At 35.3% G+C, this 23,298-nt stretch overlaps 1 protein-coding gene across 1 annotated transcript in view; it reads left to right on the plus strand.

Moving 5' to 3' along the window:
- Positions 1-21,207, plus strand: part of IQCM (IQ motif containing M) — a 99,588-nt gene extending 78,381 nt beyond the window's left edge. Inside the window, exons 7-8 of the mRNA XM_087936740.1 lie at positions 785-943; positions 21,074-21,207. Of these exons, the coding sequence (XP_087792866.1) occupies positions 785-943; positions 21,074-21,207 (293 nt within the window). The remainder of the gene's footprint in view (positions 1-784; positions 944-21,073) is intronic.
- The last annotated feature ends 2,091 nt before the right edge of the window (positions 21,208-23,298 follow it).

Below are 23,298 nucleotides of genomic sequence, written 5' to 3' on the forward strand. Positions count from 1 at the left end.
TTAAACACCTCAGTTGTGTGTGTGTGTGTGTGTGTGTGTGTTTGTGTATCATAGTGGGTAAAGATTTTATTAATTTCATTCATCAAATGTTGCATGCTTATTACAAGGAATATCAGAGGTAGTAAAGCTCATCTTGGAAATTTCATATTATCATGATTGTCTTATGACCTTCTAATATCTCTGACTATGATAAACAAGTGTCTATGATTACAGAATAATATTTTCAGAACCAAATTCTGGTAAAGAAATGTAAAGGTAAAGAAATTACAGTTACAAAATGTTCCCACCCAGTTTACCATAATTTAGCTCAGAAGTTGGAACAATATTATTTGGTGTGCCATGCGCTATAACAGAGGCGTGTTTGGAAGTTGCCGAGGGGCAAATATTAGAAGAAACATGATGGTTGTAAATGTTATATGATAAACTGCAAGATGGCTAGCAATCGTGTATTTCTCTTCCTCATCTGACTTCCTTTTAATTTGAATGGATGCCCTGACTAATGTAATAAATATATACTGTATATTCAGTTCCGCATATGAAAACCTGGCAACAACTTGTTCTCTTATTTTCTAGTATCAGTTTAATGCTGTCACACCAATGAATTGGAAAATTGTGCACTATATACTGTAGCTATGTGAGATGACAGTAACGTGCTTATTCTCCATCTTATTTCTCTTTTAACTAGTTCCACATCTTGTGGCAATGAATTTCATAAATAAATAAAATAATATGCCATTGAAATACATAGTTGTTGATCATAAAAAGTAATCTGTGTTTTTTTCAGATTCTGGTTCAAAAAACATAAGCCTGACTAAGGCTCTAGTAATCGAAATTGCATTTATGTTATATCCTCCTGTTGGTCTCAAATTGAAAACAGCCGCTGCTCCTCGGTCAACCTGGGTGAAACCAATTGTTGATGGAGAAGATTCTTACATGTATCTAGGTAAACATTTTTAAATTGATTCCTTTTATAGGAGTGTTACTACCTCAATTTTCTACAACTGTCATTTATCATTATAAATTTGTAATTTACTTTTGTAAATGGAAATGGAGCATTTGATACACTCTCTGGGGTGCCACACCACCAACCTTTTGACTAACCATGGCTTTGCTATATTGTCCTCACTAGCTGAATATCTCAAATGTTTTCAGTGTGGTAAATAAATATACTTGCATGTTTAAATCTTGCATAGAGCATCTTAAGCCAATAATTGCTCAGGCTGAGCCAATACGCAGGTTACTTTTTATACTAATTTAACATTTTAACAGTTACCAAGAAAATAACCAGATACAGAGTGTTCTACTTTTCATAGGGTACTCTGGAATCCTTGTGATGAAATTTTAGCCTACTGTCTAATTAATACTATTAATCAGTACTCTTACATGTTGGACTAGCTATTTCCAGTATGGATTATACAACAAAGGGAAGCCTGACAGCTAGTTGAATAAGCAAACTAATCATGTTTTTTGTTTCAAACTGTACCATCATTGGGTTAATTTACCCCAGAGCTTTTACTTTTTTTGTGAATCAATCATATGTTCACATTCATAAAAATAAAAATATAATTAATCTGCTCTGAAAATGGTTGCCAGGGTTAAATTGAGTTTTAAAGTGATTAATAAATACTCTGAAAAGCCTAAAATGGTTAGGACTTCAAAGCAAATATCCTGAAGGTGTCATTTTGTAAGATATGTTGAGTGCATTGAATGATAGTAAGGACAATTGGTATTGCATGCTTTTCAATTGCATCCAAAGGTTTTCCACTTAGTTTTGCTACATGAAATTTTTCCAATGGATAACTAAATGCTTATAAAGAAAGACTGAATTTTGGGGGGTTGGGGAGAATGCACAATTCAAAATGGGCACAAAGCAAGGGATAGAAAACGGATGTTCCAAATATGTCAAGAGTTTTTGAAAAAATTTGCAGCTATACTACCTACACAACATTGCATTATTGAAAGAGAGCCATTTACCCTAAGAGGTGGTGGAGAGAGAAAAAGCAGCTGAAAGTCAGATATTTCAGATATATCAATTCAGACTTTGCAGAAATTGGTATTTAATGATGTGAATATGTCTACATATTCATAAGCAATAATTCAATCATTGTAAGATATGGAAAATAAATTTCCATTGGAAATTTTAATATACAAGTAGATCAGCTGAGAGTTTTATAAAAGTTTTATACAGCACAAAAACTTTGGATGAAGCTAATCTCAAACTCTGATTAGCAAACTTGATAGCAGTTTCAGAAAGGTAGTTATATTTTCCTTACTTCCTTATTTCTGGAGAACCAGTAGCAGAAATTTTGAATAATTCAGAGAACTGGCAAATACCACTTCTGACTGGAGATTTTACAGTATCCTTCCCCTGCCACGCCCACCAAGCCATGCCCACAGAACCAGTAGTAAAAAAAATTTGAATCTCACCTCTGCTTCAAATGCAATGCACTGAGTAGCTTCTGCTTTCTCCTGCTCTTGGTTGGTGAGATGGTGCCAGGAGAGGTATTATTGCATTCACATTTCTTTTTCATTCAGAAATGAGCTCTTCATCTACTCATACTTTGTTGTTCTTCATCTACTCATACATTTGGCCTAATGAACTATTACTAGCACTTTTTGTAACAAGTCCTGGAAGCTAATCATATATTTTCTGTGTGATTATATGAGGTACATTTTTCAGCCACAATGGCTCTTAAAGTAGTTGATAGAAAGATTGTAGCAGTTGCATTTAAGTTGCACTTAATCTGTTTGTTTTTAGCACTGTGAATTTTCTTATTTTCAACCTTTGTAAATATAGCCTTCAGATTTTTAAAATGCGTTCTATAGTAAATATCAAAATATCAAACACATTACTTCTTTTTTTCTGTCCACTTTTACTCTACATTGACTTGGACTGATGATAAAGAAATCTTGAAATACTATTTTAAAAGGTGAGAAGAAAGGCTATGATAGTGTGTGCAAAGTGGGACATGAAAACAGATTGTCACAAAAAATTTAATCCACTGAGTTGCAAAAAGCACTGCCATTTTATTCACTTTCACTAAGATGCCAACAGAAAATGGACCACTGATTTTCTATTACTCTCTGTGACAAGAAATCACATAATATATTTCTTGCAAGTGAGTTGATAATCTGATCAGTTGATCTGTGAAGATCAAAGAGTATAATTCAGCAATTGTTAATGACAGGAAATGAGAGTAATAGGAAAGTGTCTATATGTAAAAAAGGAAGAAAATGTCTATACATCTTCCAAGTCAGCAATTTCTATAAACATTAGAAACTTCATAACTTATAGTAGGAGTGTCAAAGTCAATTTCATAGAGGGCTGCATAAGGGTTGTGTTTGACTTTTGGAGGCTGGGATTGGTATGGTCAGGGTAGACATGGCCAACTCAACATCACTCGCATTGGAGGCACCTGTGGTGGCCAAGTGCTAAGACAGGACTTCCCTGAGACCATCCCTCCCTTCCTCCCTCACATTATAATCTCTTTCCTTTTCTTCCTTTTCCTTCCTTCCTTCCTTCTCCTCTATCCTTATTTTTCCTTCCTTGCTCTCTTCCTATCTTTCTTTTTCTTTGTCTTTCCTCTTTCACTTTCTCCTTTCTTGTTCCTTCTTGGATGCTCCATGCAAAAAGGGAAACATTTCTTTTTTTGTTTTGTTTTGCTTTTAGTTTATTTTGCTAGCCTTTTGCCAGTGAAAAGAGAGCTTGGGGGCCCATGAGTGGCCTCCCCCAGCTCCATTTTCAGCTGCAATGGCCTCCTGCAGCCCTCTGCCAGCAAAAATGGAACTGGGGGGGGCATGCACAGGCACTGTAGGCTGATCCTTTGCTGTTTCCAGCATGGCCCCACAGGCCAGATCTAAGACCCCATGGGCTGGGTGTGGCCCAAGGGCCTTGAGTTTGACACCCCTGGCTTACAGGTTGAGAATCAGTGGACTTGGTTGACTTTAGAATAACTACTGTGTGCATAAGACAGCATTGTTAGTCTTGAAGAGATGTGCCAAGCAGAAGTGGGGATGTTCATGACTGTATGTTTTAAGATTATGTTTATTTTTAATAGGTATCTCTAAGCTTCAGTATTGCGAAGATAATAGTCAGAAATTGCTATGCTAACTTTCCTGCTTTGCTCCAGGCTCATATAGTTATTTAATGACATGATGGTTTCTAGGGGTCCTAGGGCTCCAGCAGTTGACTAACTAAATATGGGAGGTTTTTTTTACAATATAAAGATCCTGCAAATTGTGTCATCTTTGTAACAAGATGGAATACCTCATAACACAGCATTAGGTTATGTGTGAGGGAGGCAAGCAGCCTCTTAATGGCTACAAGATGTTGAAAAGAACAGAACTGAAGCTGTATGGGGTTTCTGTCGTGACTCAAGAAAGCTTTTGATCATTTTAAATAAACTCAAACAATTAGCGTCCTAAAAACTAGAATGTTTTTAATGGCATTCTATAAAGCTTGTTGACATGCATATTCAGGGTACTCAAAGGAAGGGAAAATACACTACTTTCATGATGGATAAGTGTTTTAGGCAATTCATGTTAAACCTCACAGTGTTAAATTCAAATAAAATTGGTTAATTTGTGAATTTGTGCCTGCTTTGGATTATATAATGTACACAAAGTTCTTCTAAGTGTAGGCCTATATTTTCCTCTGCTATAAAATAAGCAGTTTTGGAAAGGGTTTCTGGTCAATAACTCAAATGTTTCTACTAGTTGGCCCCTGTTGAGATACTTGTAAGTTTACATCAGAAAATGCTATTTGAATTTTTAGTGTTACCATTTGAGATGTTTAATATTATATTTTGCTTTGTGTTGAGTCAAAAATAGCGAAAACATGGCTCGGTAGATGTTGAATATCATAAGCCTCCGCACCCATTTGGCCTTGCTTGCTGGAGCTGCTAGTAGTTGAGTAACTTATGGAGAATCATAGGATTCCCCATCTTTTGGATAGAGAGAACAAACTGTATAGCAGTAACCTAAATCTTAATAGACAACTTCAGGGGACAGAGTTCTGATTGATTAGAATGGGTTGTTAGCAACTCTAGACAGTTTTTCTGCTTGATATAACCTCACTCCCCTGATTTTTTTTTCTTTGCAAGTATATATCATATGCTGGCATTTTAGTTATAAAGCACCCCCCCAGAGTCAGGCAGCTTATAAATAAAATAAAATAATAAAAATATATCCATTTCATGATCTGTGGACGATATGCTTCTGTGTCTTGAGGAGTGTTACTGTTCATGATTTTCTCAGAATATTGTATGTCAGGATTTAGCTTTGTGAATTTTAATCTTGTTCCTATGTTGCTTGCCAGTTCTGATTACTGCAATCACAGGCAAAAATGGGTTGGAAAGGTTAGAGTATAATAGAAACCCCTGGGCTCTGATCCATCAGATTTTGGCACGAGTTGAATAATCAAGCTACTTGTGTTTCAGATAGATTCTAGTGAATAAGTACCTACAGTATTTCAAGAAACATTTCAAGTAATTTGCCTGATATTTTCTAAAACCCTAATACTCATTTTTCAGCTGTTGGAAATGTTTTGCATTTATCTGCCAAAACTTATACAATTTTGAATGTTGAAATAAGCTTGTACAATAAACTCAGATATAGTAATTTCTCTAATTCATATTTGTTTACAAAAATTAATTTATATATCATACCATCTGATGAAGCATGTCTTTTAGAGAGGAAATGTCAATTGTAAGTATATTAAATTAGATATACTAGTTTTTATTTCTTCAGCAAAATGAAATAAGATAATATGTCTCTATGTTTCTAACATATATTATTAAGTATTTCTTTCTGAGATCTCTGTGTCTTTTGTTCAAGACTAAATCTCCTAGAAGATGGTTATTGATAAATTTTGTCCCATAAATTGCTATGACAACCCCATAGACTCTTCTCAGTACTATTTTTCCCTACTGAATGACATTGAACTAATGGTTGCAAAATTTGTTTCCCAGATTCAAACAGTCTAGTTTGCATTGTGTGTAAAAACTGAAGTCTTCTCTGAATCATGCACCTTGACAAGGTGATCTCACGTACTGTACTTGTCAAAGTACTGTATTTTGCTGGGCAACAACATGGAAGCATTGCCTTGTTGTGGGAGTACAAAGCCAAATTAGAGCTTAAACAAAGTACAAAGCAATTAAAATGTCCAGTTAACAGAGAAAGATACCTCTTTTTAAAAGTTTATATATATATATAAAATTTATATGGCTGTCCATTTTAAACAACCAGCATACAATATTCAGAGATATGAAAGCATTAAGCTCAGGTCAAAACTGTTGTTTCCAAATGATAAACTAGCTACCAGTGGTTGCATAGTTATCACTTACCACAGGCAAGCTGAAATGAGTGCCTTTCATCAGCTTTTTGGAGTTGACGACACATTATTAAGCTTGGTGGACCTAAGGGCCTCCATCATCTGATTCATCCTGCACATTTTCTGGATCACTGCTAGCAGAGTCGGCTTAGGTACTAGACTGCTGCTTTTGATATCTTGATACATTGGTAGCTTGAGGATACCATTTATCTGGAGCAGACTCCTTTGCATTCTTACTTGGAAGAGACTATGAAACACGAAGGATTGTTTCTTGGGAGTGATATTCATCCAAATCTAGCTCAATCTTGCTTAGTTCAAAGTCTCAACAATGTCACAAGTGCTGTTACCCAACTGAGTGTGTGTTTGGGTGTGTCTTGGTCTCCATCCATCCATCGATCCATCCATCCATCCATCCATCTATCCATCTATCTATCTATCTAGTAAACAGAGATGTGTATAATTCACACAGAAGAGTTGTTTAAGTTAGAAATAAAAACTAGTAAATTTAGACAGAGATGCTACTGTAAATTGCAAATTAAAGAGAAGGCCAAGATCATACTTTTTTCCCCCCCAAATTTTACTGGTTTTTAAAAACAAACATAAACAAACAAAACAAAAACATCAAGCTATCTTCCATAGGTGTACATACAGTGTGCCGATTGGTTTACAAATTGTTTTGTGCTTCCATTTCATAGTCTTCAATTACAATTACATTACATATAATCTCATATTGTCAATCAAAAATTAAATATCTTAGTATCATTATTAATCAATCATTTGACTATACTTTTATTCATTCATGTTTTACAAGATAACCATAATTTACTTAGATCTTATAACAGTTCATATTACCACCCCAAATCTATCCTAAAATCATTTTGTAGATATAATAAGAAAGAAGTACATCTTTGTATATTTATTATTTTCTAAAAGTCTACATAATTCATTACTGTATTGTCTAACCATTGATAGAAAAGATCCCAAATCTTATAAAATTGTTTATCCTCTTGTTCTCTAATTTCAAATGTCAATCTACTCATTTCAGCACATTCCAATATTTTCTTAATGATTTCCTCCTGTGATGGTATTTTCTCATTTTTCCAGTTTTTAGCAAATACAATCCTAGCTGCTGTTAATACATTTACAGTCAGGTATTTCAAGTCTTTACTATATATTTCAGGTAAAATTCCCAATAAAAATATCTTTGGTTTCAAGTCTATATGCTTTTTTGTCATTTTTTCCAATCACATGTGGATTTTAGTCCAGTATTTTTTAGCATCTGCACAAGTCCACCACTTATGGTAATATGAGCCAGGTGTCTGATGACATTTTTCGGATTTATTCTTGAACATTCTTGCTATTCTTGTCAGGGGAAAATGCTACCTGTAAAAGATCGTATACAAATTTTCTTTATATGCTGTTGACATTGTCATTTTATAATTTTGAGACCACAATTTTTGCCATTTCTCTAAATCAATCCCATATCCAAAATTCTTCCCCCAAGCAATCATAGTTTCTTTAACTTACTCTTCTTCTAGTTTAATTTCTAATAAATATCCATACAATTTTTTAATCACCTTTTCATCAGTACCTGCCAAAATCTTATCTAAGTCAGTCAGTTTATCATAGAAACCTTCTGTTTTAGAATATCATACCCTGAGTGTATTTGCGCATATGGAAACCAATTCATCTTTATACCTTGTTCCTCTAGTTTTTGCATCGATTTAAGTTCACCCTTTGCATTCAATATTTCACCATATCTAACTGTTCCTTTTTGTATATTATAAAATAAGAAAATGCTTCAATAGTCGATAACTAGACTGGAATTTTCAAATAACACTGTCTTTTAATCTTCTCCCAGTTTAACCACAGAGACTCCTGTATATAATGTCTTCTAAAATACCCCTGTGTTTTAGTTCCTTTGTACCATAAAAAAGCATGCCACCCCAAGAACAAATCATGTCCTTCTAGTGTCAACAATCTAGTATTTCACCAAGATCATACTTTTGTAGCATTGCATCAACATTAAGAAATTCTTTTATTCGAAACTATGTTTTGGAAATCACTGAAAAGCACCAGAGGAACCATGCAATGGGGAATGATACTGTTCTTAGCCTTTAAATTTGTTTGGGATTTTTTTTTAGCTTGCAGCACAGGGAAAGTAATGGGAGAAGAAAGCAAATCTAATCTCAGTAAAGCCTTGGAGGGCTTGTTAGTTAAGTGCATGGGGTCGAGTGTTGGCTTAAAAGAAAACGAGAGAGTCTGGAGTGCCAGTCGCCTTGAGTGAATCTTGCCAACGCTTCTTTTGCTGTCCTAACGGCTCTCTCCACCAACCCATTGCTAGCGGGTGAAAGGGAGCTGTCAGGATATGTCGGATGCCCAGGTTGGTGACATACCGACTGAATTCTGTGGACGTAAATTGGGGCCCATTGTCTGAGACTATGGTGTCAGGCAGACCGTGTGTAACAAATAGGCGGGTCAGAGCCTGGGCAATTGCTCGGGTGGTGGTTGCTAGCAGGAGGGCCACATCGATCCATTTTGAGAATGAATCAACGACCACCAGGAAAGTCTTGCCGTGGAATGGCCCGGCCAAGTCAATGTGCAAACGTGACCACGGTGCGTTGGCACTTTCCCATTTGGTTGGGGTGGTGATTGGCGGTGCTTAGGCCTGGATTCCTGACAGGGATGGCAGGAGCTTACCCATTTGGCGATCTCGTCGTCCATGCCCAGCCACCAGACGTAACTCCGAGCCAACGCTTTCATCCGGACGATGCCGGGATGTCCCTCATGCAACGCCTTCAGGACGGGTGTGCGCAGTGGTTCTGGAATGACAACTCTGGTCCCCCATAATAGGCAGCCCTGCAAACTAGAAAGTTCTTGCTGGCGGGTTTTAAACGGTGAGAATTCAGTTGAGAGATCGTTGCCCGGCCACCCCCTCCGTACCCAGTCCAGAACCTGGGCGATGAGTTTGTCTTTTTTGGAGTGGAGGGCGATGTCGCCAGCAGTGACTGGAATGTTGAACTCACTGGCATCGAAAATGGCATGTACCGGGGCCGGGTCCTCCACAGGTGCTGGCAACGGGCAGCGGCTGAGAGCGTCGGCGTGGCTAAGAGACCACCATTGAGTCAGTGAACAGAGTCAACAGAATTGACTTTAGCTGTAACACAACCAGCATAAATATGCTAAATAACTAAATATGCTAAAGCTTAAGGATCTCAGGTGTATCCTGAGAGGTCAGCAGAACCCAAAGTAATACATTTCATCTGCCAGCTCACAGCATAGGATATCTTTTAGTGTCTCCTTATAGTGTGCCCGTATAATCCATAACCTCCAAGAACAATCGTCTTCTTGATTTTCATAACATAGAAACACTTACACTGGACTCACTATTGAACATTTGCAGGTGGGTCACAGACAATAGAAAATTAATCCTGTGATTTTAAAAAAACAAAAAGAAAAGAGAAAGCATAAACAACTTGCAGATATATAGGAAAGAAGACAGAAAAATGGTCATGGTTGTGCTTTCATAACTCAAAGAGATGTTTTTCCTCACTTGTCTAGAATGCAGCTCCCCTGCAGTTTAGTCTCCCTTTTAAAACTGAGAGGGGTAGGATAGGATTTATCTGACTAATCTTTATCCTACACCATTTAGTACTTTAACTACTGCTTCCAGTTTTCATCGCCACAATATAAAAAAGATGTTGAGACTCTAGAAAGAATGCAGAACAACCAAGGTGATTAGTGGGCTGGAGGCTAAAACACATAAAGAATGGTTGCTGGAATTGGGTATGTCTAGTTTAATGAAAAGAAGGACTAAGGGTGATATGATAGCAGTGTTCCAATATCTCAGGGGCTGCCACAAAGAAGGGGGAATCAAGCTATTCTCCAAAGCACCTGAAGGCAGGACAAAAAGCAATGGATGGAAAACAATTAAGGAGAGTAGCAGCCTAGAACTAAGGAGGAATTTCCTGACAGAATAATTGAATAATTGATCAGTGAAACAACTCGCCTCCAGACATTGCGAATGCTCCAACACTGGAAGTTTTAAAGAAAAGTTTGGACAATTATTTCTCTGAAAGGTATGGAGCTTCCTGCCTGAGCAGGAGGTTGGACTAGAAGACCTCTAACGTTCCTTCCAACTTTTGTCATTCTGTCATTCTGCTCTGTCAAATTCTGCAGTTTTATACTATTTTATGTCTTGTGTTGGTGGATTGTACATGCTGCAAAATTAAACATGGGTCTCTGTAGAGTAGTTAGAACAAAATGATGTTTATTCAAAATAGCAAATTCAAACAAAATATACCAAGGCATTTAAGTAAAATAATGTCTTTCAGAGGAGAGAATGTAACACATTCATTTGTGAGTGTATGCAATTAGAGTTTGATAAAACAAGTAGCAGTGTGTTCTTCCTTTTCTGAGACAACTGTTTCCTGACTAATCAGAGACAGAAGAACAGCTTTAAATCTGCAGTCAGTTCAAGAAATTTAGAGATGTCAAGTATGTGATCCTGTCTCTGAAACAGGAAAACAACTGACAAGTATGATTTCCAAAAAATCATTAATACAATATTCATTCTTGGAATAGCTTTTGAATTTAAGTTTAGAAATATGTTTATACATATATATATCCCCATGTTTCTGATGCCCTCCCCAAGGAAGCAAGTCTAGCAGACACATTGGTCAGCTTAGCCGTACTTTGAGACAACTCTGTTTGGATAGTGGCTTTTATTGTTTTCTATTTTTGTATTCTGTTCAGCGTACTATCTAAATGGTATTGATGTTGCTTTAAGTGACTTTATAATGCACTCTGAGAATTTTAACTTTGGAATTCTTCAGGGTGTCTGAACTTGGTTGTTTGCTTGCAGATACTTCATGACCCAACTAGGTAACATTATCAGTGAGAGTGAATATGGGAATTTAAAACACAATATTATTTCAGGGTCCATAACCTATCAATCTCTGATTTGTATAATTCCAAGATTATACATTTTACTTTGTAGATATAGCACAATACAGAAACTGTATTATTGATTCACTGAGAATTTGCATAGCACCCTTATGTACGTGTAGATATGTGAGATGTATTATTTTATATAATTTTATATTAAATACTATAGTAAGTAGCAATAGCACTTAGACTTATATACCTCTTCACAGTGCTTTACAGCCCTCTCTAAGCAGTTTAGAGAGTCAGCCTATTGCCCTCAACAATCTGGGTCCTCGTTTTTGCCGACTTTGGAAGGATGGAATGCTGAGTACTTTGGTTATACATTTGGAGGGGGAAGATTTAGAGGAGAAAGCTGTTCAAGGGACAATTATAAATTAGGTAAAGATATAATATTTGATCTGTCTAACTTTGGGGTATGGTGGTGCCTGACAATGCAGAAAAGCACTTGTTTGTAGTGATTATGTATGTATTAAATTTATATCTGCCTTTCTCACTATCCAAAGCAATTATTGTTTTAATACATCAGACAATTTCTTTTTGTTTCAGCCACATATGTAAGATAGGAACAACACATTCTGCAAATTCTGATGGTTTCATTAGCTATCTGCCTGGTTCAGTGGTGGGATTCAATTTTTTTCACTACCGTTTCTATGGGCGTGGCTTGGGGGGCATGGTCTGGTTTGATGGGCGTGGCAGAGGAAGGATACTGTAAAATCTCAGTTCCCCCACCACTCCAGGGGAAGGATACTGTAAAATTCCCATTTTCTCTCCTATGCAAGGCAACAAAAAAAGACCCAGCTGATCAGCTGAGACTTGGGAGGCAAAGAATAGATGGGGGCAGGGCCAGGCAGAGGTGGCATACCAAACTACTCAAAATTTCCACTACCGGTTCTCCAGAACTGGTCAGAACCTGCTGAATACCACCTCTGGCCTGGTTTGATTTGGAAGATTTGGTGTGTGTTGATTTCCATTGATTAAGCAATGTCATCTATTGAGACCCCAGATTTTCTCTAAATATCCTCTGGTATGTGATTCTCCTTGAAATTTAAATTCTCCTCCCATTTTACTCTTATTTGGAAGAAGTAGCTATTCACCCAGGCCTTTGGGGAGGATGATTGATGCTCCCTTTCTTCCTTTTCCTTGTTTGTTTTCTCTGCCATAACTGTTCCTTTGTTTTGTGTTGTTTTTGTGCTTTTTGTATTGTTTTTAAATTAATAATCTGTAAACCATCCAGAGTCAGTTGGAATCAGGTGGTAGGTTAATGATTATTAATATTAACAATAATAGTAACAAGATGTAAAAATAGAATAATTGTATGATAAAATATATTAAGATTTCATAAAGATGGAATTGTGTTATATAATAAGACAATCTGAGATCGTGCTGCCATATGAATTGGCTCAAGAAATAAGTATAAAATCTCATTGGCTGCATTTGTACAACCCTTGGCTAAAATATGATTAACGTGTCTGGTTAACATAGCCAAAAATTTGCAAGTGTCATATTTACCTTTTTCAATTTTTTTTTCAGTTTTCAATTACCTAATTGGTTCATGTGTTTTATAAACTTGAAATTATGGTACAATTTTCCGTTTTATTATTTATCATTCAGAAGTGTTATATAAATTACCAAGAAAGAAATCTATTTTTGTTTAACTTGTTTGCTTGTAGAAAAAGCTGTCAGATATAAGATTTTCAATTTGAAATCTATAGATACACTTGTCATAAGACACCATCATGTTACATAAGGCTACAAACATTTAAGTATCTGAATTCTGTTGATATCGACAGAGAATTTCAATATCAGGGAGACTCAATCTGTTTAATATACTGAAAGCTCAAGTATATTATGCATATTTTTCAGTGCATAATTAACAATTGAAAAAAATTTCATTCTTTGAATAAAACTTAATTGTGTCCAGCTAGTTATTTTCAAGGGCACGTGTCAGATCTGTGTTACATTTATTTTTAATCTCTTAATAGACATATTTGCATTGATTTTTATGACTGCACACATATTTTTAACCATGATAAATTGTGTTGTTTTTATTGGGCGTTTTATTTAAGAAATTTCACAAACTGCTGTTGCCATCCAAGTTTCAAAAACAAAATAGGATCCACAGCAAAGCTTTATTAATTAAAAAGAAGCAGAAAAAACAAAGCAAGAAAAAAAGCCTCGGTCAAGGTATATGCAAATCTAAGCCTCAATACCTTAATTCCTATGACGTCTTTCCATTTTCATGTTTCAAAACTTGATTTAATCTACAAGATGCATTCTCCCCAGTTTTAATAAAGGAAAACGAATAAAAGACATCTAGGCAAAATACTCCAACCACTACTAATTATGTCATTATGCTTCTAGTGCTTTTTAAAGAGTTACGAACGCCAGATAACATGAAATGATGTTGACATTTGTTGATAGACTCTAAATGCTAAATATTTTTATTATGCAAGAAGAATAAGTGGCTAAGACATTTTGTACTGCAGGAGATACCCACTCAAATGCATTTGCAAATTCCAAGCCATGCTTTGACATTAGAACAAATTATGAGGCTGTTTTTTTTTCTTAAAACACCTGTCTCCATAGACTTAAATGGCCCTACTCTTAGCTAACTATGTGCATTTGACCAAAATTTGTTGATTTATTTTGTGTGATTTATCCACCACTTCAGTTCAAACAAAGTCTTTAGTTAGTCTACATATACTAATGATAAAATAAAATAACAATAATAAATACAAAGCATCACATTACATTAGACACTGGTGCCAATTATTCAAAGATTCAGGTTTTTACTAACTTTCAGGTTGGATCAGGTGAGAAAAATCTATGTAGAAAAATGATGTTTTACATACAAAGCCCAAACCATCAGCATGGAATCCAGCATCTCGTTATTCATGTGACTCGATTCTCCTGACTGATTATTAATTAATCATGCTGGGAACATTTCAACATTAATTAAAATGTGCCTTGTAGCTTAACTGTTTGAATCTATTATAGATTTCAGGAATGAAGCAATTTTAAATGTTTATATTTTTTTCTGTCTGAACTAGAGTATTAGAATGACCCACCTGATCCATATATCAAGGTATTCAAGTGACATTAAATTATTTTGATATGCAAGGTATATTTAATAATCTTTCATTTTAATGTTGGACTTGTTATCTATGTGTAAATTCATATGTAGTCAAAGAAGTACCTTGTGTGCATGAGAGAAAGCTGACACTGATCTGAGAGAAACTTCAGTTTGCAAACAAATTTAAATTAGAAAAACCTAAAGGCATCACTAACCCAGAATACACTAGTGATGACTGAGCATGCTTAGCTATAATTCTGTTACTTATTTGGTGAACAGTAATGGAAAAAATATCCTAGGGTAAGGCCTGAATGAAGCTATTCAACAAACAATGTTTGTAGAATGTATTGTATTTGTAATGCATCCTGTATAAATAAAAATAATGTCCCAATGAGTCATACCCAGTCAATTAAATATACAACAATATAGGTAAAATAAACAAAAACACAAATGCTCATATATTGATAAAAATAGTACAAGTAGCATGAATGAGAAAGAACATATGCATAAGACAACTAAAACCACCATCAGGATCTCAGTCAGAAGAACTGAATTAGCTTGAGACCAGAACCATATCAAAATCATCCTGGTAGCAAAATGTAGCGATGTGGCAAGGTCCTCTTAAGAAGAACATTGTCTAATCAAGGATCCTTTCTTGAAAAAGCTCTTTGAATTTTTGGAGATTGAGCATTTGGGATTAAATAACCAACACAGTGTAGTCATTTCATGATGTGGAAACACAGTTTCCTGAAATGGATTCTTCAGCTTATTTAATAGGAGGCTGCTTTTGATTGAATATGCAGAAAATATGCACTCCTAATGCTTCATTTAATAGATGTATGAAAGACTTATTCTTTTAATAGCACTAGAAATTTGGATATATTACATAATTAATACTTCCTTTAGTAAGAAATTGATACCATAATAAATAATTCTTCAGAAAGCATATTTTCAGGGTCAAAACACCCAATGATAAATACGGTGTGGCATTTTGTTCCTACAAATGGAAAATATGACCTCATTGCACATGCTACAATAACATGTATTTGAAAAGGAAAGCTGAATATAACAGACCACTAACTTTAGAACCTACATATAGCAGAGATTTATACCAGAATCCCAGTCACTTTGATTTTACAAATTTTCTCTGCTGTTTAATTTAAAAAAACTAAATAATTTTTTTTAAAAAATTTTTTTAAATTAAACAGCAGAGAAATGAATCTTCCTGCAGTTGCTGATAAAATATAATGAATTAAACTTGCAAGGGAGTTTTCCTGGGTTAAACAAAAAATATACTTCATATATAGTTTGTTGTATGATCATGAATTAATTTATTATCATAATTCCCCATTTAATGAAAAGAGTGGATTTCAGTCCAAGAGGATGAGAACTGGAAGTAAAGTTTACATGCTGTTCTAAGCTTTGTAGAATGAAAATAGTCTTCTGCTATATTTCTAGCTCCTTGTTCTAGTATACACAGTATAATTTACCATATAGCCTCCTATTGTTAAAAATACTAGTTTCTAATTAGGATGTTATCATGTGTGTTTGCTGGCAAAATCTGTGCTGGATGAGATGTCAAGTGAAGGTGAGGTGCTTGGCTCCAAGACCTTAACTGATAACTATAAGTTTCTGCTCCTTATAACTTGTGTGTCATAGAAAAGAAACATTAATCATTAAAAGAAGAATATCACATTCACTTCATCCATGCATGCAACCAGACTTAGATAAAACTTTGTGTTAATAGATACTTACTGAAACTGTTACAATAGTTTGCTTCTGTAATCACAAGACACCCCAAAATAAGCAAAGGATCTGATCAATGCTACAATAAAATACTAATTCCGAAGTGCTTTACATTTATATACGAGTGAAAGGGGTCTGCTTGTGCAAAGCATCAAAATGTAATGAACAATCAAGAACTGTCATCCATAGCTTTGTATCACCAGCTGAGTGGCCTTCAGAATAATGCAGTCTGGGATTATTGTTCTGTTTTAAAGTGCTAATATTAGCACAAAATATAATCACAATTATTTCAGATACTAATTGCATGCTCTCTTTTTGGCAATTGTCAGTTGTCTTTGCAACATGCTTTATATAGGTTTAGATAAAGGCTGTTAATAAGTGGTTTCAGAGGGCAAGTCTTTGTATTTTCTTCTGGTACAGCAGGTTATCAGGCTCCCAACCTTTCTGAATATGTACTGAGGAATGTTGATACCAAGCAACGTGGGAGATGCTAATACCGAATATTTAGCAGGATTAATCCTAGAAGGGATTAATGAAGAGTACGAAAGTCCATTAATTTGCTCTCCTTCCTACTGGAGTAGAGCAGCATTTTAGTACCCAAAATAATGGATTAAACAGTCTTAAAAATATGAGAACTGACATGCTAAAGTTGAGAAACACTAATTTATTGTAGATATTTAACAATCTTCCAGGAGAGGAAATTGTAAAAGCACAAAGCCACTTGGACCTGGATTTGGGCTGCAGTTTAACTTTGGGAAAGGATATGACAGGATGAAGATTCAAGATACCTTAAAATCTCTTTATAACTTCTCAAGACTGGAAGTCTAGGGACTGGGCGAGTAGAAAATGGGTCAGTATAAGCTCGTTCACCTGCCCCCATCCGTCCTTGCTTGCCTTCTAAAGCCCCCATGTAACAAGCTTAAATAGTTAGCAAAACAATTATCTTTGCAAGCCCAGTGAAAATTGAGCAATATGCCTATTCATTTGTTCACTGCTAACAAAGTCTCAGGAACAATTTATTCAAAGTAACCTTACATCAGATAATAATTTTAGCACAAAATTTAATTTTTGTACAAAAGAAATGCTAGTCTCTGTCAAATATCTCAAGTCTTATTTTTAAGAAAATAGAAAGTGGTTCCTTTGTGTCCCTGCTAATTCAGAATTTTATAAAAGTCTGTTTAGCTTTCACATATACTGCCAAGAGAATTTTTAGTTTGTGGCTTCTTGCAGTTATGACTTCCATCTGTTTCCCTTTATTCGTTTATCATTCCGGATTCCAATTTTCCCCTTTTGGTTTGGGATGGTATTTTATAGAGATTTATTTTAAAAAAAATCTCTGGTAGATTAGCTTGAAAATGTATGTAATTATATATTTGCAGTTGACAGTTCAGACTAGGACATTGAGCTGCATTGTCCCACGACGTGGAGATTCCAGTTTTGAACATTGTGATAACTGCTTACTTTATAAATCTCTTGTCATCTATCTTTTAAAGTTGCTTTAACTAGCAGTTATTATCTAATTATCTCTAAATTATGTATTATCTCTAAAAAATCAATCCCTTGTCAATTATACATTGCATGAAGAAATATATCTGTCTTGAACAGCTACTAATCAATGTAATATTAATTGTCATTATTTATTTTTTCCAGAGCAACACCAGAACATTTAATATGTTACCATGCCTTTGTGGCCCCTTTCTCTTACAGATTAAAGCTCCACCCTTTTAAGTATTTTAAAGGGAGATGTTCCTGATCAGATAGCTCTTTGTTCCACTGTGCTGGAATAAACATTTTGAGATATGGTTTCAAATTGCGCTAATATTTTGAAGTATAAACATACCAGAAATTTGTTTAATAAAACTATGATGCTGTTTATTATCATTACCTCACATCAAATATGCTTTTTTCAAAGAAACAGACCCCACTTCATTTAAAAATAAACCCAACATGGGTATTTTTTTCATGGTTAATTATAAATAGTATAAACTGTATTAATACAGCTATCAAATTACGGTTGATTTTTCTCATATTCACAGTGTTTCCTTACATTAAGTTTCATCGCTCTTTTGTTAACTTTTGGTTTAGGCTGAGGAAATCATCCCAAACTATTATTTATTTATTATGTATGTATTTATTAAATTTATATGCTATTCTCTGAGTGGTGTGGTGGCCTAGAGGTGGAGTTCTCACTTCACAATCAGGAGGCTGTGAATTCAATCCTAGGTAGAAGCAGATATTTCTCTCTCTCGGCACAATGAGAATATATCTGCTGAATAAAACTCTACACTGGTGACAGGAAGGGCATCCAGCCAGTAAACACTCAGCTCCATTCAGCTGTCCAGACTCCATCCTGCAAAGGGATTATGGGGTCTTTAAAAGAAGATGATGATATGCTACCTCTCTCACTATCCATAGAAACTCTTGACAGCATATAAATTTACAATGGATCTGGGCATTTATTATGAACAAATTGAAGCTATTCAATGAATTTTGTTATTTCACATTCTTCTGATTATTTATAACTCAATAATCTCCTAACTCACTTTCAAGAGTGCACTGCTGAGTCTCATATATGTATTTCAATACTCTGAAAAATTATGAATAGTTGGTGTTAAAATCTCCATCTTGAAAATGTCAGGATGTTCTGTACAACTACAGTTCTGTTTTGATGCTTTGGCCAACAAAAAAGATCTTCCATCTTGTTCAACTTAGAATCCTAAAATATAGCAAATATTATCTACTTTGAAATTTCCACATAGTGGAGTTACTATAATCATTTTATTCCCATTAGAACAAAAATCTGGGATATGTATATTTAAATACCTACAGTTTAACTGTTTCTTAATCTAACAGTTTTTGTTAACAAGAATGCATAATACCAATTTAATCATATCCTTACAAAATATTTAAACATTTTGAATCTGAGCTACCATAATTCTATATTGCCATGCCTCGCATCACTACTAATTACTAGATACAGTAAAGTCCCAGAAATAGAAAATTGGATTACTATATAAATTAGTAACTAGAATTTATATTTTCCATCCAAGTAATTTCCAATGCTTTTTAAAATAAATGTTTGGCCCAACTTGCTGGATGTTGAAATCATTCGCTGGCTACCTACATGATCTAAGATCCTGGTGCCAAATTGATTTTTATTCAGTTTCTCTCATTTATTCATGACTACATTTCAATTCTGTTTAAAAGCAAAATAATTGGCTTTATCCTCATAAACAACCAGCAGCTAAGTGCCCATTTGCAAGTACCTCAGACTTAAAAGAGACATAACTGCTACCCAACTGATAAGGCCTGCTAATCTTTGACCCCCTGTAACCCTTCCTGAAGCAGCAACTAATAGTTACTTGGGACCAGGTTATATTATCCTGACCACCCCTTCCTCAACAATGTCCTGATCCATACAAATTCCATACTTATTTCTTTCATAGTCATTATTAGGTTAGTACAATTATTCATATCTTCCCCCTCAAGATAATAATTTTTCCAGATGGCTTCTTTGGATGAATTTTTTCCTTTGTAATGGCTAGCCACAGTTAAAAGACTTTGGGGTTGTTTCCAGGGGTGGGCTTCAAAGATTTTAACAAAGGTTTCTCTGCCTTGTTTGCCGGGGGGCATGGCCATGGTGGGAGTGGCCTAGTCAGCCACCTGCACCACGCCTGGGGGGGCATTTTTGCTCTCTCCGGGCTCCAGAGGCTTTCCTCGAGCCTCCAGGAGGGCAAAAATGGCCTCCCTGGGCTCCGGAGGCTCTCTGGAATCCGGAAACGGGGCCATTTCTGACCTTCCTGAACTTCTGGGAGGCCTTTCTTTTTTGCCATCCCCAAGCATCCACACGCTCCCTGTACTTACCTACATCCAAAGTGGGTTGCTTAGGGACTCCTGGGAGGAGCGGGGTGGGCGGGGCAGGGCCAGCCAGGAATGGGATTTGGGGATTCTCCCAACTGCACAGAATCTTAGCTAGGGACTTTCCCAAACCCCTGGGAACCCCCAGCAGCCCACCCCTGGTTGTTTCAGTCTCTGAGTTGGTTAATACATTTCCAAGTCCTTTAATTAAAGGAGAGGTGAATTTCTAATTCTAATTCTCCCTTGTCTGTTTTACTAAAAAGTTAATTTGAAGAGAACTTCCTATCACACCGTACTTAGGCTGTATTAATTCTCTAATTCAGGGGAATCTTTCCTGCCCTCTACAGGAAGAGAGGTTCCACCACTTACTTGCTTAACATTGCTTATGTTAACTTCCACTTTTTAACTGTGAAGCTCTTATTACTTGAAATATTATTATCACAGTTCACAGTTACTTTTCTACTGTTGCTGAAATGTTTGCTTTACTAATTAAAAAAAAAAGATTTGTGCAATATTCTAAAAAGTCTTCCAAGTCAAATTAGTATGCTAGTTTAAAAAGCATGTCATAGATTAGCCAAGAAAAAAAAGTTTTCTTTCTTTCTTTCTTTCTTTCTTTCTTTCTTTCTTTCTTTCTTTCTTTCTTTCTTTCTTTCTTTCTTTCTTTCTTTCTTTCTAAACTTCCTTCCTTCCTTCCTTCCTTCCTTCCTTCCTTCCTTCCTTCCTTCCTTCCTTCCTTCCTTCCTTCTCTCTTCTCCTCTCTCTTTCTCTCTCTCTATGTTATATGAAACCTCTAGGAAACAGCTCACTTATAAAAAATCAAACTTGTTTAGGAATTTCCACAAATCACATAGACAAGTACATTTGAAAGCATAATAACAACCCATAATAACAACGTATCTCAGGCTAATATCAATGTATCTGATTTCTTAATCATGCTTATTTTACAATGTACAGTATTAATATTTTGCAATATAGAATATTAACTTTGTATCAGTGAAATGTGTAGTAGTTCATATCTACCACTTTGGTTATCTTTGTCCATTAAAGTTTCAACTTAGAATCATCCTAATTTGTGTTCCCTTTAGCTAATCAATATATCTATTTATTTTATGTTACAGCAAGAGGCCACCCAGTGCTAAAATCAGCTGATATTCGAGTTGCTGGTGCTCTAGTTGCTGCATCAATACGAGATAGAAAGAAGAAGGAGCAAGTGGAAGAAGAGGGAACAAATGTTTTAGAAGACAGTGACTAAGTCAGGAAGCAAATCACAGACAAGTGAACCTTACAGCAACATTTGATTGAGTTAATAGATAATGAAGTAAAATCTCAGTTTCCTCTAATGGAAATTCCCAATGTTGGAATGAAAAATATTTCATTCTTAAAGGAGGTAATAGAAATACATCTCCTTAGTCTCTAGGCAATACAATTAAAATTTCTATATGCATAGGAACAATATAAATAAGTTTAAAAACTTGCTTTGTAAAATAATTTCATTTTATTCATATGAATCATAATGCAGGCGACTATATTTTTTTGCTATATAGTGATATAGTATATGATTCTATACTCATAATTTTTTTAACATTGCTGCTTTTTGATCTCAAAAGTCTTAGTGTTCTTTAATTTTTTTAGTTTAAAAAAAATAGTTTCAAAAAAATTCCCACTGAGCTGTAACTGGGCCCATCAGAGTTGTAGGACTACTACTATCATCTTCCTGAGGCATAATGACTCTAAAGAATTCTGAGATGGAGACATTTTGTAAGACTGCTGCCTACATTTGGAAACAAAAGCAAAAAAAAAAAAAAGAAGAAACCCAGTAAGGATGATAAAAAGAAATCTTACCTTTCCATAAATAAATTGGCACTCAATCCTCATCAAAGAGCAAGAAATATTGGCTATGCTCTCTGAACGTCCACTGGTGTTTTTTCTTTTTTTTTTTGGCCAGCTACTCAATGAAAGTCATCGCTTATATGTAAATGAACTGTCAATGGTTTGCCACTGTTGGCAATCACTGGACTGTGAAGGGTATGTCTCAGTAAGAACCAAAGCTCTTCACAGACTTTGATTTACTGGAAATAAAATAGAAAAGTCCTCTGGGATTAGGAAGGACACTTGTTTCAGATAAAATGTCTAGACAGTAGCAATATATCTGGGGCTTTTATTATAGCAAAACTGCAAATTAGAATGGAGTGCAGAGAAAGTTCCTGTGACCCAACTGAGTTCAAAAACAGTGCTTCTGGCTGACTCCCCCCCTCCCAATGCTTAAATCCATAATAAGCTCATAAGCAGTTCACTCCAAATACAAAATAATGGATGCTGTTTCAGGGATTCAAAGCCACCATAAACTCCTATGACTTCCCCTGGACTTTCCAGAACTTTTTATCATCTCATTAATATTATTTCTCTTCAGTGTGTAAATTATCCTACCACAGATAATAATCCTACATTATAATATGTGGAATTTAAGGAACATACTAATTTAAGATATATATATATATATCTACCTCAAAAAAAAAAATTTTAAGGAGGAAAAAATACTTCAGAAGTTGAGATTCCAATGATTGGGCAAATTCAAACATTAGGATTAGATTTTACCAGATGATTAAAAAGTAAGGATCTAGAACTAAAACAGAAAGTGTTCTTTTTGAAATGTGTTAATGTTGCTTTTTTGATGTTTCCCTTTGCAAAAATACTTGTACTTCAGATGTCCCCTTAACATTTGTCAAGAATTTTAAGTCTTGGCAGAAAATATTGTTGAATTATGCCCAAACAACTGGCAATATTTTCTAGATGCTTGTGGACATTGAATGATATTCACATGCAGAACTGACCTGAAATTCATAGACCACTCAGGCTACTGTATACTGCCAGCCCTGCTGTGCTGTATCCCAATGCAGAATGGGCTGCCACTTGTTATTGCCACCATTCTGTATTATGCAAGTAGGCAAGTGTGTATATAAACTCTGGATCTAGACCATTGGTCCTAGAAATTATGGGAGTTCTTATCCAAAATAATTAAAAGGTTAAGGGCATGTAACTTTCACGAATCTCTTTTAGTCAGGAACTATATATATTTGGTGTTGAGATAACGTTGACAATGAAGAAATGTACTGTACATAATTTTTCACAAATGGCTTTTAAATTTCTCTGCTGTTCTACATGTGTGTGGGTGTGAACGTGGTGCATTTATCAATACCCTGGTTTCTCTTCAGATCATATCAATACAAACACACAAATATGCGTGTAGGTAGAATTTGAATCCAGTCCCTCTTAAAACATTAGTGTCTATCACTACCACCCTATTTAAAAATGAGGAAAGCATTTATTGAAAATCTAGTCTGCA

Source organism: Pseudonaja textilis, chromosome 6, assembly GCF_049901715.1.
Source record: "Pseudonaja textilis isolate UNSWEBS1 chromosome 6, rPseTex1.2, whole genome shotgun sequence".
NCBI classification, from domain to species: domain Eukaryota; kingdom Metazoa; phylum Chordata; class Lepidosauria; order Squamata; family Elapidae; genus Pseudonaja; species Pseudonaja textilis.